We start from the raw sequence: 15573 nt of genomic DNA on the forward strand, positions 1-15573 counted from the left end.
AAGAATATTATATATGTACTGGTTTGTAAAATTAAAAAACTGTCCAATCTTGCCTGTCACTTAAGTTATGACCCATGTTCCCTTGCTCTCTTTTCCACACTCATTCTCCCCTCACCTATCTTCCTCCTTCCTTTTGTACCCGTCCAATTCCCCTTCATGCCACAAGGCCCTTAAAGTGAATTATTTCTCACTCAGCCCTATTTGTTCACTCTCCTTCTCCCATCTCCCCCAGAAACGTAGTCTATTCCCCACAAAAACACCCTTATCCCAGGCTTCACTGAAACTTGGATGACCCACAACACTACTTTCCAGGGTCATTACACTGTACCCTCCACCCCAATCACTGTGGCAGTGGCATTGCTTTCATTCTAAATCCCCTGTTATTCTGTCCCCTTACTCCTATAGATCTTTCTCCTCATTTGAAGATCTCAATTTCTGAAATTCCTCCCAATTTTCCTTTAAGATCTTCATCATCTACTGGCAACATACAACATACAGCAAACACATATTTGTTTTGGACAATGTTAACCTCAATTTGTCCCATCTACATCAATCTTTCTGTCCTCATCTCCCACCGAAGCTTCACCCTCTATATACACACACACATCCATATCCACATCGATGGCCAACCTTTCATTAGTTTCATCTGAATTCTTCAATTAAATTACATAGAATTACATAGAATGATACAGCATGGAAATATGCCAATTAGGCCAACTAGTCTGTGTCAGTGCTTATACTCAGCATGAGCCTCTAGCCATCCTAATACCCTCTCCTATATCCCTCTATTCACTTCTCGCTTACGTATGAATCAAGTTTCCTCTTAAATACATTGATGAGTTTCTGCTTAAATAGACCAATTGCATTTATATGATTCTATTTTTGTGGCGAAGAAATGAAATATTAATCAGTAGTTTTGCTGGAAACAGCTGACAAGTATTATAGCCGTGACAATGTCATTATGGTTTAGATAGCTAGAGACAAAAATTCCATTAGGAACTCTTATGTTCATTTCATTGACCTATGTTATGTTTTATTGCAACAATTCACAAAAACATTTGACTTTTTGTAAACAAAATCAGCAGAGAATGCAAAATACTGCCAATTATAAAAAGTGTTATAGAAAGCAGAATTTTTAAAAAATTATTATTTATGTTACAAAAGCATCCAAAGCCTTTAGGCCAATCAATCAATGTTCAGTGATGTTTTAGCCCTTTTTTAAGCCAATCTTGGTATGATAATCCTGTAACTCCTCATTAACATTTCTCCACTCTGTTCAGCATGTATCTATTCCTGGCAACGTCCATGGCACAGAGGGCATCAGAATTATCCCACATTTTAAAGCACCAATTTACAACCTGTAACATCCATGATTTAGAACCATGTACATCATTGTGGATATAATTACTTTTTAAGGACTGAAGTTACTATGCTAATACATTTGTCGATTATCTAACTTTCACCATTGACCTAATTTGGCCATGAATCTCCCAAGATTTCCTAAACAATGACCAACTGCAGTGCTTTAGATAGGAAGCAAAATGGGAGTCCCTATACTGTGCGCTACTCCCCATTTTTGAGTATTATTCAGTTCGTTATTTTCCAACAGATGTGATGTCTGTTTACATTCAGTCTTAACTGACTTAATTGATCATCAAAATCCCTAAAAGAACCCAAACCAAGTATCAGTTGGCAGCTTAGCCAATTACAGTTTCCTAATTTTTTTTCAGTTACTCAAAATTTCTGCAATGAACTAGTGACTGAACTGAATGAAGAACTCACATTATGCAAAGAATACTGTTAACATGATTTATAAGTTCAAATTGCCTGGCCTGGAATTGCGGATGTGGCAATATAATGCCAGTTGAATCTGGAGTGGAGCCCTCACTTGTGTATGCCATAAATAGAGGATCTCTTATGAATGCTCCCACTGCTTCTATAATGTCTTGACATTCTTCACTTCACTTGACAATAATGGTTATGGACAACCATAATCAAGGAATCCGGAAACCCCACAGATGCCTACTGATCTATATTCATACCGGAAAACGTAAGGAAAATGTTTGATCATAATTGAAGAACAGCATGCTCCAGAAAATAGTCAAAACGTACAAAGGTTATGGCTACAGCAAAACAACCTTTCACGGCTATTTGTTGGACATTGCTGTGTGCAAATTGGCTGCCGCATTTCACCACAAAATACCCAGTCAATCCACTCTACAGTATATCCTGTGAAGTCCTTTGAGACGCCTTGACTACATGATAAGCTGCTATATCAAATGCAAAGGATATTAATCTTATAAAATACTGCTATAAAAATGATGGTTAGATTTGCAGTCTTTTATCAAATCAAAATATCTCAATATACTTCCCACAATAATTTATTTTTAAGTTCCAAGACCCTCAAACATAGCAGCACTTAGCACCACTTATTTTAAGAGAATGAGATGCAGTCCTAGCAATGAACAATGTACAGTGAACTGTCACTTTAACACTCTAAAATCACCCAGAAATGCCACTCCCCGCATAGTTGAAAATCACACGCCCGTTTCAGTAGCACAATAAGAGAATGGAGCACATTGTATGCCACTGAAGAATATTTGAATCACACTTTGAATCATTGAAAAAGATGCAGCAATACTCAGCTGGACTGATAATGTGTTGTAACTGTACTTGAACTTACCCCTGGAGCCAGGCCTGCAATTCCTAAAATAAGCAAAATCGTATGGCAAGAAGCTTTATTTATAAAGAGCTTTATTATAACAATACACTTCATATCATTGTATTTTTCATAAGTGTAATTATGTTGTCGAAACAAATAGGACCATTTCATTCAAATTAATTTCATAAAATTTACTTCTGGAACAATTAAATCACTTTTCGGGAATCAACAACGTAATACAAAATATCAGTACAAAATGTTGAATTTTCACCCCAATATTACTTGTGATTTATAGACGATATATATATATATTTATATGCAAGTATTTCTTGTATCTTTCTCTGGGAAATAACGTTTTGGTTGCAAGCTAACAAAAAGTTTTTCAATCATACATAAAACAATGCCTTTCTCTTATAAGAAAATCTCCTAAACCTCCCTGACCACGCTCTCAAAGATTCCGAACCAGTCTGTTTGGATCCTCAGCTTTCCTTTCAGCCTCATATCCAATCCCTCAGCAAAACTGCCTTTCACCTCTGCCACATCACCCACCTCTGCCTTTCTACCTCACACCCAACGTCATTGAAACACTCAGAGAGCCTTTACCCTTCGTGGAGGACGCTATATAAATGTAAGTCGTTGGCTGTTTATTTTTTTGCCAGGCTCCCATTATTCTGTGAAGCGCTTTGGGACGTCTCGAAGACGCGAAAAGCGCTATATCAAATGCCAGGATTATTATTATCATTATTATTATTTCCAGCAGTTTCTTTTATTCATCCAGTATCCGGCCACAAGTCCAACATAAACAAAATTGTTTATTTGATTTGCATTATAGAAAACCATAGATAGTTCTTAAGCAAATGCACTGCCCTATGAAGTCAATCAACTTTTTTTTTTGGGGGGTGAAAGGTCTAATAGATTAATATGGAATACAAATGAGACAGACACAACCACATGCCACAGATTCATAGGATGGGAACATGTTTTATTCGACACTGTAGTTTGCACGTACCTGGTTGTGTACATTGGCATTTTGAATTATGATGTTTGTTATGATTTGGGAAAAACCTTAAACCGTTTATCTATAACGTCGTTCACTGGTAACATCCATCACTGTGACCACTGCACATCCGAGTCCTACAGTGTTTTGAGCGCTGTCGCCCTTATCGCTCCCGCGATGATGAAGCGGTTCTCGGTGCTGTCCGGTCCGGAGTGAGGGGTCCGGAGTGAGGTCCGGAGTGAGGGGTCCGGAGTGAGGGGTCCGGAGTGAGGGGTCCGGAGTGAGGTCCGGAGTGAGGGGTCCGGAGTGAGGGGTCCGGAGTGAGGGGTCCGGAGTGAGGTCCGGAGTGAGGTCCGGAGTGAGGGGTCCGGAGTGAGGTCCTGAGTGAGGGGTCCGGAGTGAGGTCCTGCGTGAGGGGTCCTGCGTGAGGGGTCCGGAGTGAGGTCCGGAGTGAGGGGTCCGGAGTGAGGTCCTTAGTGAGGGGTCCGGAGTGAGGTCCGGAGTGAGGGGTCCGGAGTGAGGTCCGGAGTGAGGGCCGGAATCCTGTCACCCGCACTTTTAATCCCAAATCAATTGCCGAGAGAGGATCAACTGCACCGCCTCCAGTCCCGGTCCTTTGCAGCCGCCGCCAATGCAACACCTCCCGCGTGTCATTCACCCACAAGCGCTTTAGCGCCTCGGCACCGGCACCGCACCCGCACCGGGACCGCACCCGCACCGCGCGTCACCGTCAAACCGCACACACACACACACACGCACACGCGGCGCTGACCGTTCCCCGCGGCACCGGCACCGCGAGCCGAGCCGAGCCGAGCCGACCCCGGGCTGCAGCGCCGCGCCGCGCCGCGCCCACCTGACGGCTCTTGCGGGGGCCACACACCGGGAGGGAGCGGAGGGCGGAGCGGGAGAGACTGTAAGGGGCCGATTCTCCGCAATCTCCTCCTCTACCCGAAGCCGCACAGGCGCCTGCGCCGCCAGTGCGGACTCGGGGGGTGGGGTTCGGGGAGTGGGAGAGCGGCGCTGCGGCGGCTGCAGGAGACCAGAGACCAGAGGCTGAGAGGAGAGAGGGAGAGAGAGAGGAGCAGAGAGAGAGAGAGAGAGAGAGACAGGACCAGAGAGAGAGAGAGAGAGAGGACCAGAGAGAGAGAGAGAGAGAGAGACAGACAGGACCAGAGAGAGAGAGAGAGAGACACTGGACCAGAGAGAGAGAGAGAGAGAGAGACAGACAGGACCAGAGAGAGAGACAGGACCAGAGAGAGAGAGAGAGAGAGACAGGACCAGAGAGAGAGACAGGACCAGAGAGAGAGAGAGGACCAGAGAGAGAGAGAGGACCAGAGAGAGAGAGAGAGAGAGAGGAGCAGTGCACTCAACACTGACTGACTGACTGACTGACAGCTCGTGTCCATCATATCATCTGACTCCAGCAACGAGAGAGGACTAATCGCATTGCACTCACACACACACACACATAGACACACACACAGATTACCAGCCCAACCCCTTCTCCCACTCCCACTCCCGGATCCCGTCCCCAGGACCATGTTATTTCGGTGCGGTCAGTGAGGGTGGACTCCGCTCTCCCGACTCCCGGCTTTTAACGTGCGTGTTTTTTTTTGCGCATTGAGCTCTGCAACAGGTTGATTTGCGTTGCGTGCAAACACTCCTGTCGGGAGGGGGTGAGGTGAGGGGCGTGAAAGCTGCTCTCAATAGCCTTACAGTTACCGTTTGGAAACCGACCACAAACACATCGAGTCGAAGATGAGTACCAGTGGTGAGTAAAACGCCTTTTACTGATAATATCCATCGTTTGCTGCTTCTTGCTGTTGTCGTCGTCGTCGTCGTCGTTGTTGTTGTTGTTGTTGCACGATTTGGCTGACGTTAGCTTTGGCCAAAAATATCGCCACCCGAGGCAGCACTATTTAGACCAACTTTTGCAAAATCAGTGGTTTCGACCATCGAAAGGTTCGAGAGTGACAGCAACAACAACAACAACAAGATTCCATTCAGAGAGCGCCTTTCACGTCGGGAGGACGTCCCAAGGCGCTGTGGGTAACGATAACCGTTTAGTCATCCCGTGACGGTAAAACATCTGAAACCTGCCCTGTTACGTTCACTCCAGACGCCTGAGTGAACGTAACAGGGCAGGTTTCACATTTATTGCCTTATTATTATTTTTTGAAAAAAAAATCCCCTAAATCCGTTCAGGGTTGAAACCGAATAGCGAAGAGATGGGCACGGAGTTTTCTGCAGAGGATTAAACGTCTGAGGGTGGGGGGGGGGTGGGGTTGGGGTCAAGACTGGATTGCCCACAGCTCGGGGATCTACCCTTTTTCGTGGGATTTCTGGTAAAATAATAATCCCTCCAAAAACCAAAAACAATAATAAATTGGTCATTTTCAATCTATGACTGTTTGTGGGACATTGCTGTGCGCAATTGGCTGCCGCGTTCGCCCACAAATATACAGTCAATTCACTTTACAGTGTGTTCTGTGAAGCGCTTTGGGACGTCCTCCCGACGTGAAAAGCGCTATATCAAATGCAAGGATTATTTATTTATTTATGTAAAAGCAAATATTAGCAGTTATCAAACAGTGTATCGAACGACCGAGACAGACTATAGACAACTGTAAGCTGTGTATTAATTCGAAATGCGGTTGATGAACCCGCCCACACAATTATGTGCACAGATTACTTTTAGACGTGGACGCAGCGAACGTGAGGCCAAGATGTTAACATGTTGCTGCCAAGAAAAACATCCCAACCCCTTTTCACACCAAGTTGTGAATCGGATCCCACGTTGAGATCGGCGTATTGTTTGCAGGGACATATTATGAGCGAAGGTTTGGGAATCAGGACTGTAACCTGGTGCAACGCTGCATTGCATGGTTTGATTTTTCCAGCTGGATCGGTCCACACAGGTAGGGAGGTTGCATTGAAAGTGCCAAGCACCAGTTAACGTGCTAGACAGACCTCCACTTGCACACTAACCAGTCAGTCTCAAGATGCTTTACGTGCTCATCTTTCATCCACTTTATTGGCCTTTAAAATCATTTTACTGTTTTGCACTTCGAGAAAGTTTGCCTGTTAAAATTTTGTCGACCTTTATCTTCAGTGGCTCCTTTCATCTTCACCAGGCACCGACGAGGGGTTGCTCTGAATTATAGGATATTACTTGGATAGAAAATGGTGACTTTATTTAAAAAAAAATTCTCAACATGTATTCAGTTGGGTTCTATCATTTCAAATTAATCCAAATTCGTCCAAACAATTGGATTTAAAGTTTAAAAATTGCAGCACAATTTTATTTTACGAATATGAATTTTAGTTATTCTGACCCAAACTCAATACAGGAAATAAAGTTATAGTTATGAGTTTAAGTTTACATTTATTTAGCACCATAACATTAATTAATTTAGTGTATTGGATTTTAAATCTGTGCTAACATGTCATGTAAATTGTACACTATTTTATAATAATCCTTGCATTTGATATAGTGCCTTAATCACGTCAATGAGACATCTCAAAGTGCATTAGAAAATATATTGTAAAGTGGATTGATTGTACATTTTGTAGGAAAAACAGGCAGCAATTGCGCACAGCAATGTCACACAAACATTTTCAAAGTGGAATTGATACACAACTTGGTGTTAAAATGGTTGGAATTTATTTTATTTATTTTTAGTTTGTTTTATTTACACTTTTTGGTAAGAAAAAAATGAGTTAGTGTCATAACAACAATAATCCTTGAATTTGATATAGCGCTTTTCACGTCTTCTAGACATCTCAGAGTGCTTCACAGAATATACTGTAAAGTGAATTGACTGTATATTTGTGGGTGAAATGCGGCAGCCAATTGCGCACAGCAGTGTCCCACAAACAGTCGTGGATTGAGTGTCCAAATTATTATTTTTTTTTGAGGAATTATTATCTCCGGAAAAGCGATCTGCCAATCGACTAACCACTGGGTTCCTGCTTACTGCTAGGTAAGGAAACCTGAAGGAAAGTAAGGAAATTTGCTGAACATTTCGCCCTGCTTTAAATGGCACTTGCAGATTAATATGAATATAATGATCAACAATTAATAATAATGTTCACGAGTATTTGAATAGCTGACTCATAGGCCAACATTATCTCTGCTTGTCAAAACTGTGAGCCCACTGTATGGTCCTGCTAAAAGATCATTTATTGAAAAGAAATGCCAACTGTTGTCTTGTCCTCCATTGTCTCTAAGATCTCCTGCCAAAGATTCCTTGTCTATGGAATTTTTGGTGAATTTTACCATTACACCCTGAAGGTTCATTTGCCAGCTCTCCTAAGCAGTCACTTGGCTTGCTTTCCTTCCATAACTCTTAATTTTGCTGACCTTGGCAAAGAGCCTTCCTCCATTACTCAATTTCTGTTCTACCCTAACACTTGTATCAAGTTCTGTCTCAAGTCTTCAGTTCTCTGGATCTAAATAAGGACTACAACAACAACAACTCGCATTTATATAGCTCCCCTCACACAGTGTAGTGTCCCAGAGTGCTTCTTGTCCTGATGGCATCTTTCCTATTATTCTCAGGAGAGGGTAATAGCCACAATCATTTTGTTCACAGAGCTCCAATGATGTGTCACCTTTTCAGTTCCTATTATACCTTGTCCAGTTTTCCACTTTTTGGGGTAATAGCTCAGGCTCAGAATTTCTGTACGAAACAATTCTTCTTGTCTTTTAAATGACCTCTGTACTTTCAGAAGTTATGGAAGTTGTTGTCAATTCTCATGTTATCCATTATGTCGGATGCTCTGAGAGAATCCATAACTGTTAGAATGGACCACTCCACTGATGATTTTCACATCTCTGAAATAAGCCCCTTGAACATTTTGATTTCTCATTTGTCATCAACTTGGAAATTACCAAAAAGATTGCAGTTGCTGTACAATTTTCAACAGATTACTGTAGCATTTCATTGTCTTCAACCCAGATTGTGTTGTGGCTATGTAGTTCTTTCCCAAATTGCTCTACGTTGTAGTTGATAATTCATTAATTGCCTTCTTTCCCGCATTGATTCCCCAGGATTTTTCTCTTTCTCACTTTATCTAATGCCTATATAAATAGGCATTATATTCGATCCATATTAATGATCTTCACTTTTCATCTAACCCTACTGATGATTCTACTCTACATTCATCAACTTTCTTGTGCTGGTACACCCACAATGTGCATTACTTAATTCTCACAGTGCAGTGGAATAATTACTGATTTCTTCCATACTCATTGATTGGACAAAAATAATCGTGTTTGTTTTTATTTCTCAATTACAAAGTTGCTTGATTCACACAAGGCTAATCAACAGCTACCACCTTTACTTTTGATTGCTATTGCTGCCTTCATAATAGTACTTTATATTGTATGCTTCGCAATTTATTTCAATGCAGTTTACGTTCTCAAACTCTTCCTTCTCACTATGTTTGTGTAATGATTTTTTGATTTTGTCTCCTAATTTTTCACTTCGACTTTCAATTGTGCAACTTCTTGTTTCTCCTCACAGCTTCGCTCTCTCATACAATCTATAAGTCTTTAAATCTCAAACTTGGTGATGGCAGCCGCTTGATATTACAGTATTTTTGCTTGACATATTACAGTGTGTCAGTGTAGCTCAGTGGTAGCACTCTAGCGTCTGAGTGAAAAGATTGTGGGTTCAAGCCTCACATTGGAACTTAGAACTCCTATAGTCTAAGATGATTCTCCAGTGCAGTGCTGGGGATGTGCTTCATTGCTAGAGGTGCTGTCCTTCAGTTGAGATGTTAAACCAAGCCCCCACCTTCCTGTTCAGGTGGACATTAAAGATCCCATGGCACTATTTGAAAAGAGAATGGAGTTTCTCCTGATGTCCTGACCAACAACAGCTCAGATAAAATCAGTCACTCACTTCATGGTTGTTTGTGGGACATTGCTGGTAGCAAATTGACTCCACTTTATATTATATCCAGTGAAGTGCTTTGGGCCAACCTCATAACATGAAAGGAACTATTATCAAATGCAAGGATCATTATATTTTTTCTACAACAGTATTTTCAGCATCAGTAGCAGACTTCTTATTTGGCCCTTCACCAAGGTTCTAAATAAAACAATAATACTCACGTTAGATTAAATATCACGGTCTTCTTATACAACATTACAATGTTTCCTCATAACAAGGAATAATTAACAGCTGATCATAAGTGAATTGGAAACATTGGTGATCATGGTACAAATAAAATCTTTGTTTGGACACTCAGCCTCAGAATACAATTGGATAACATCACTTCCCCAGAGTATTTGATCATGATTAATGGCAATAATTCCCCATAGCCTTCATTGCCTTCAACTGACCATTTGGAAAGCAGTGTTAGGATTTTATGTGTGGTAAAATAGAGCATCCAATTGAAAATAAATCTGTCAAATTGCTGCAGAATAAGTGATGTTCTCTGGATTGATGTAACGGATGTGCAGTTGCTATAATTACTAGTAGCTTTCTGGTTTTGGTGACGTTGTCTGGGCTGATTTTGCATCCCTACTTTCCTGCATGTTCTGTAAATTGCAAATGTGCAATTTTCCTTTTCTTAGAGAGCTTAAAATAGACATTACGGTGTGCTCTATATTTTGATGTAATTTAGCTATTTAGAGAAGTTTTAAGTGGTTTGCAATGTCAGATTTGGGTCAGAATTAATCTCATACGGCCCAAGATTTTGGATGGTCGAGAGTTTGCAACTGAGCTGTGGGTTGGATTCTGGAGGGATGGGGGCCAAGGGGGTGGGGGCTAAGGGGGCAGGGGCTAAGGGGGCAGGGGCCAGGGGGGTGGGAAGATGACTGAAGAAGTTATCAAAGAAGAAGGTTTTGAGATGGATCTTGAAGGAGGTGATCTTCAAGGCAAACGGATTTGGGGATAGAGTTCAGAGTTTCTTTATTAATATATTCACACTAAAATAACTAAAAATTATTTCAGGTTCCATCCTGTTTTACAAATGTCTCTTGTGAAATACAAAGTTCAAGATGGCACCTTTGCCTTGTCCCTTCCCTCACCTCCTTCAAGACCTTCCTCTTTGACTGCCCCTTCAGTCATCTTCCCTGGGGTGAAACAACCTACTATACTTGTTGGTATGCTGGAGCCTTTTTTATTTCTACTTTATTCATTATTATCTTCCTCCTTTTCTGTGCTCTCCTCATGTCATGAATGTTTCTGGCCGGGGGCTTGCTCCCAGGGAATCACCACTCATTCAGTTATGTTGGAGAATAACCCAGGGCTGACTGCCCATCTGATTTTTCTCCACCCCCCCCTTTGGGAAAGTTCTCAGCCTGAGTGAAACTTGACTGTGTAGCAAACAAGTGCAGGCTTACATCTGCCAAGGTGTGATATTGTGCTTTGAAGCTCCAACAAGCTACAGCATCTAGACACATGTCCTACTGTAATTATTGCTATCATGCTATTTTTTAATTACTTATCAAGTGTGATCTTCATAGGGAAGCTCCTTACAAGAAATGTATATTTAAACTGTAGCATGAAAGTGCTAAAAGACTCAGGGAATTTATAGTTCATATCCATTCACCAACCATTTTTTTATCAAGCATAGTTTTTGGTTAAAAGAATTATGTCAAAGATTGAATGAGCAAGGGATCTTTTTATGGCCCAGCTGAGAGGGTGGGTAATGATTCAATAAAAAAAGTAAGAAAGGGAGCAAAGTTACTAACTGTTAGGTAAACCCGTGTTTTAATTAAATAAGAATGGCTTTAGTTGAAGTGGTATTGTACTTGTAAGAGGACAATTTGGTTCATCTCTGGAGAACACGAAAAATAACTTGTTTTTGTATCCACTTATTATAATAATGCTTGCCTTTGATAGTGTATTATCACATTTAAAATTATCTCAAACATCTTCTCAGCATTTGCCATGGAACGTAGTGTCTCTATTATATCAGCAAAGACAGCAAGCAATTTTCACCCAGCAATGTCCCATAAACAGCCTGTTTTATCTGGGGGATTGTTGCCAGGACACTGAGAGAAACTCCCATTTTATCATGTCAAAAAATGTGTCTGTTGATCAAACATGCCAGGAAGATTCCACAGTTGTTGGATGCCTGACTAAATAACATTGAGGTTTGTTGGCCAGGTCAACGGAAGAAACAACGATTCTTTATAAATAGTACCACATGTTCTTTAACGTGCACCTGAACAGGCAGACAGGACATTTAATTTAAATCTTTATCAGAAATACCCTTCCAGGGGTGTAGCACTCCCTCAAACTCTACTAACAGTTTAGAATACAAGCTCCCAATTTGGGGCTTTGAACCCACAATCTTCTAGAAATATGTGTTACTAACTGAGCCAAGAAGATGCTAAAAATGGTTTAAATTGTTTCTAAGCCAAAATTGGTGGTAGTTGTTTTGAATTGCTGGAAGGCATTGCTTAATTTTGCAATTTTGTTTATGTGGCTGAGAATGCAGATTAATTACAAAGAGCACTATGCATTGCCATAACTTGTAGTAACTTGATTTAAGCAATTCAACACTATTCCTGTTATCATTCAGCTCCTCACTGGGGGGAGAATGGCAATGTTCTTTTTAGAGGATGATTTCTGTCAGCAACTAACAGCTGAAAGCTATCTGACATAGATGTACATTTTAAGCATCTACAGTATTTTCAGCAAAGGTTCTGATCTCATACTTGTTAGCTCACAGTACTGTGACTATACGCCAATGGGTTTTCACAGTTGACTACCATCTATAGAACACTGGCTCTGTATTTGTATTACTAATAGGCTGGTAAAGATTAGGGAATAGAATAAGAATGTCACATCATTATCATGTATGTGTATATTAAAAGATACAGCTATATTTCAGTGTCTATTAATTCTATGAATATATGCGTTTACCAACTCAAGTCAGACTAAATGAAATTCACAAAACTAAATATGAAAGGGTTGGAAGACTTTTACTCTTCTGGAAACTCTTATATTAAAAAAAAACTAATTCATTTTGGAAAACCCCCCCCCAAAGATGTAGAAGTATTCATCTGCAGAACTTTGCAATCATAGTTTGTTACAAAATAAAGATTGTGTGTAATCTTTGGCCTAATATTTGAAAAATCAGCAAATGGAGTAATTTCTGTAAACTGCCTGGCAGGGCAAAAACAGGCTGTGAGCAAAGGCACTTTTTATTTTAAGTGTTGCTTACAATTTGCAATTAAATTACTGCCTTTTTTCACTACAAAATATCACTATTCAGGGTTTAAAGGATAAAAGACACAAGAATTCAAATCCAAGCAAACTGAACACCCCAAAAGTGATTTTAGCTGTAAAGATTAGATATAAAACTGTAGTTAATAAAACAGTAGCAGAGTAACAAAGTATTGGAGCAGCAGAAAATATTCCAAATTTGTTCTTTTACACAACAAAAGTGCAGTATTCACATTATAACAAAGTATTCAATGCAAATTATTTTATTAAGTGACCAGAAAGGCCCACAATCATAGTCAGACCCAGTTGTAATCTGGTGGTGGGATATAATATAAAATGGTGATGTCCCGACCTGTGCACCACGCATGTGAACTATGCACAGGAAGTGACACTGGCATCACTTTGCAAGAAGCGAGTCTGTCAGTGCTGAAGCACTGTAGTGTGTTTCTGGGATACCGTGAGTTTATGGTGTGACACACAATAAACAATCTGCGCAATGCGGAGAATGTAATGATGGAGGGTCTGACCGTCTGGCTGTGGCTTATCCAACACCAATTTAGTTGCACATTCAAAATTGATCACATCAAATCTATATGGATGCAATTGATGCGTGGCATTCTCAATGGCAACATTGTGAAACATGATCCATAAAATTGGAATTGGCTTGAATTGTGGATGTCTGCTTTTGAATCCTAGTTAATGTGAGACTCAGAGGTTTTCATTTAGTAAAAAGCACCCAGTATTCCAGAAACTGGAAATTGAAAACTGAGATCTGTGAACTGGAAGTTCATTACTACAGACCTGGCTTGATAGATATCACTATTGAGAACATTGGTGGTGGCGGGGAAGAGGAAAGAGATTCACTTCTAGCACTTTTGGATTGCAATATATCATCTTTACCCGATTTATTCCAATAGAGCCCCATTTCCTGATCAGAGGAACATATTCATTTAGCAATATTACCTTCTCTAATAAAGCAAACATTTAGGTCCTAGGATCTTGAAAATGAGATGCCAGGTTTAACTTGGGGTACGCAGTAGTATTTGACTTCATAATAAAAGTATGAACCACATGTTAATAAAGTGTGATTCATGTTTAAGTTAGAGCATGACTTACAAAGGCCATAAAATGATGGGCATTGCCATAAACATTAATAAGTACCACCATCTTCAGGATGCTTTGTTTAACTGTTGTGCAAAGGTGATTTTTTTAAACTACATTTGACAACTCACTGATCTCTATTCTTTATTAAAGTTATTATTATGTCAACTTGTGGTCGTTTCTACATATCTGCTGGAGTTGTTTTTCAAAGTGAGATTGCATTTTTAGTCAAAAAGTCACAAGATCAGTTCAGATGAAGAAGGCCCTTTGTCACTCAGCCTACCCTGTATCAAGCTGTTCTTAACCAGCATCCTGACCTCAACCACCCTTCTATATCAATGATTTAGATGAGGAAATAGAACTTAACATATCTAAATTTGTGGACAATATGAAGATAGGTGGGAAAGTAAGTTGTGAGGATGACAATAACAACAACAAAATTACATTTATAGAGCGCCTTTCACGTAGGGAGGACGTCCCAAAGAGCTGAACAGTCAGGTGTCGGGGCCCGAGCATGGGAGAGGGGTGGTGTAGGGGTGAGGGAAGGCAGAGAGGTGTGAGGGAGACCAAAGGCACGATCGAAGAGAAGGGTCTTGAGATCGGCCTTGAAGGAGGCAAGGGAGGAAGCGAGGCAAAGGGACCGTGAGATGGAGTTCCAGAGTGTGGGGGCAGAGAGGCTGAAAGCCCGGCCACCGATGGTTGGGCGGGAGACATGGAGCAGGCTGGAGCCCGCTGAATGGAGGGAGCGGACAGGTTCGTAGGGAAAAGATATCACTATTGAGACGCATTCTCTTCGTCCGTGCCTTTGGTCACCTTCCCACCTCTCTGCCTTCCCTCACCCCTACACCACCCCTCCCCCATGCTCAGGCCCCGATACCTGACTGTTCAGTGCTTTGGGACGTCCTCCCGACGTGAAAGGCGCTCTATAAATGTAATTTATAGATGTAATTTATAAAATGTAATTTTATTGTTGTTGTTGTTGTTCTGGAACTCTTCAAACTGACCTTTACCACAGCAAGTGCTTTGGCAGGAGAATGGTATAGATCATTGTAATGATTTTCGTTAAGTGTATAATCTAATTGATATCTTTTGCATTTTCATTTTTACATTTCAAAGATGCATTATTTCGATCGCTTGAACTCAGTCTTGCATTTTGAGAAGACTACAGTATTAAGCAGTATGTCTTGAATTTGGGATGTGCTCCCAATGTGAAAGGCGCTTTACAAATGTAATTTTGTATTGTATTGAGCATGCCTTGTCTTCTTTTTTTTAAAAATCCAAATATTTTTAATATTTACAAGTTAGTAAACTAAAGATGACAAATAGTACAGGTGGTCCAACACATCTAATTTTTTGTTCCCCGTCATTTATTTTAGTTTTCTCCGCTTCCTTTCCTATCATTTGCCAATCCTACACATCTTCCCTGAGAGAAAGAGCTGTCAAATGTTCTAAGTCTCCGAGAAAGTGTCTCTTTAGCTACCCACTAGGATGTACTCAGAGCACCTAAGGGTGTTGGCTCTCCTTTCTCTCCCTTCCAGTCAGAATGTGCATTCCCTAACAAGAAGGTTGACATCAACAATTCACTGTACAGTGATTCAGATGAATGTACAATGTATCCAATG

At 40.8% G+C, this 15573-nt stretch overlaps 1 protein-coding gene across 7 annotated transcripts in view; it reads left to right on the plus strand.

Moving 5' to 3' along the window:
- Positions 1–5010: 5010 nt before the first annotated feature.
- The window catches only part of LOC103187169 (actin binding LIM protein family, member 2), a 159918-nt gene continuing 149355 nt past the window's right edge, over positions 5011–15573 (plus strand). For all 7 annotated transcript variants that reach the window (XM_042345385.1, XM_042345389.1, XM_007906553.2 and 4 more), the window contains exon 1: positions 5011–5430. In XM_042345385.1, coding sequence (XP_042201319.1) covers positions 5418–5430 — 13 coding nt within the window. In that variant the 5' untranslated portion in view covers positions 5011–5417. The remainder of the gene's footprint in view (positions 5431–15573) is intronic.

The sequence above is a fragment of the Callorhinchus milii genome, unplaced genomic scaffold (genome assembly GCF_018977255.1).
Source record: "Callorhinchus milii isolate IMCB2004 unplaced genomic scaffold, IMCB_Cmil_1.0 Scaffold44, whole genome shotgun sequence".
Lineage (NCBI taxonomy): Eukaryota > Metazoa > Chordata > Chondrichthyes > Chimaeriformes > Callorhinchidae > Callorhinchus > Callorhinchus milii.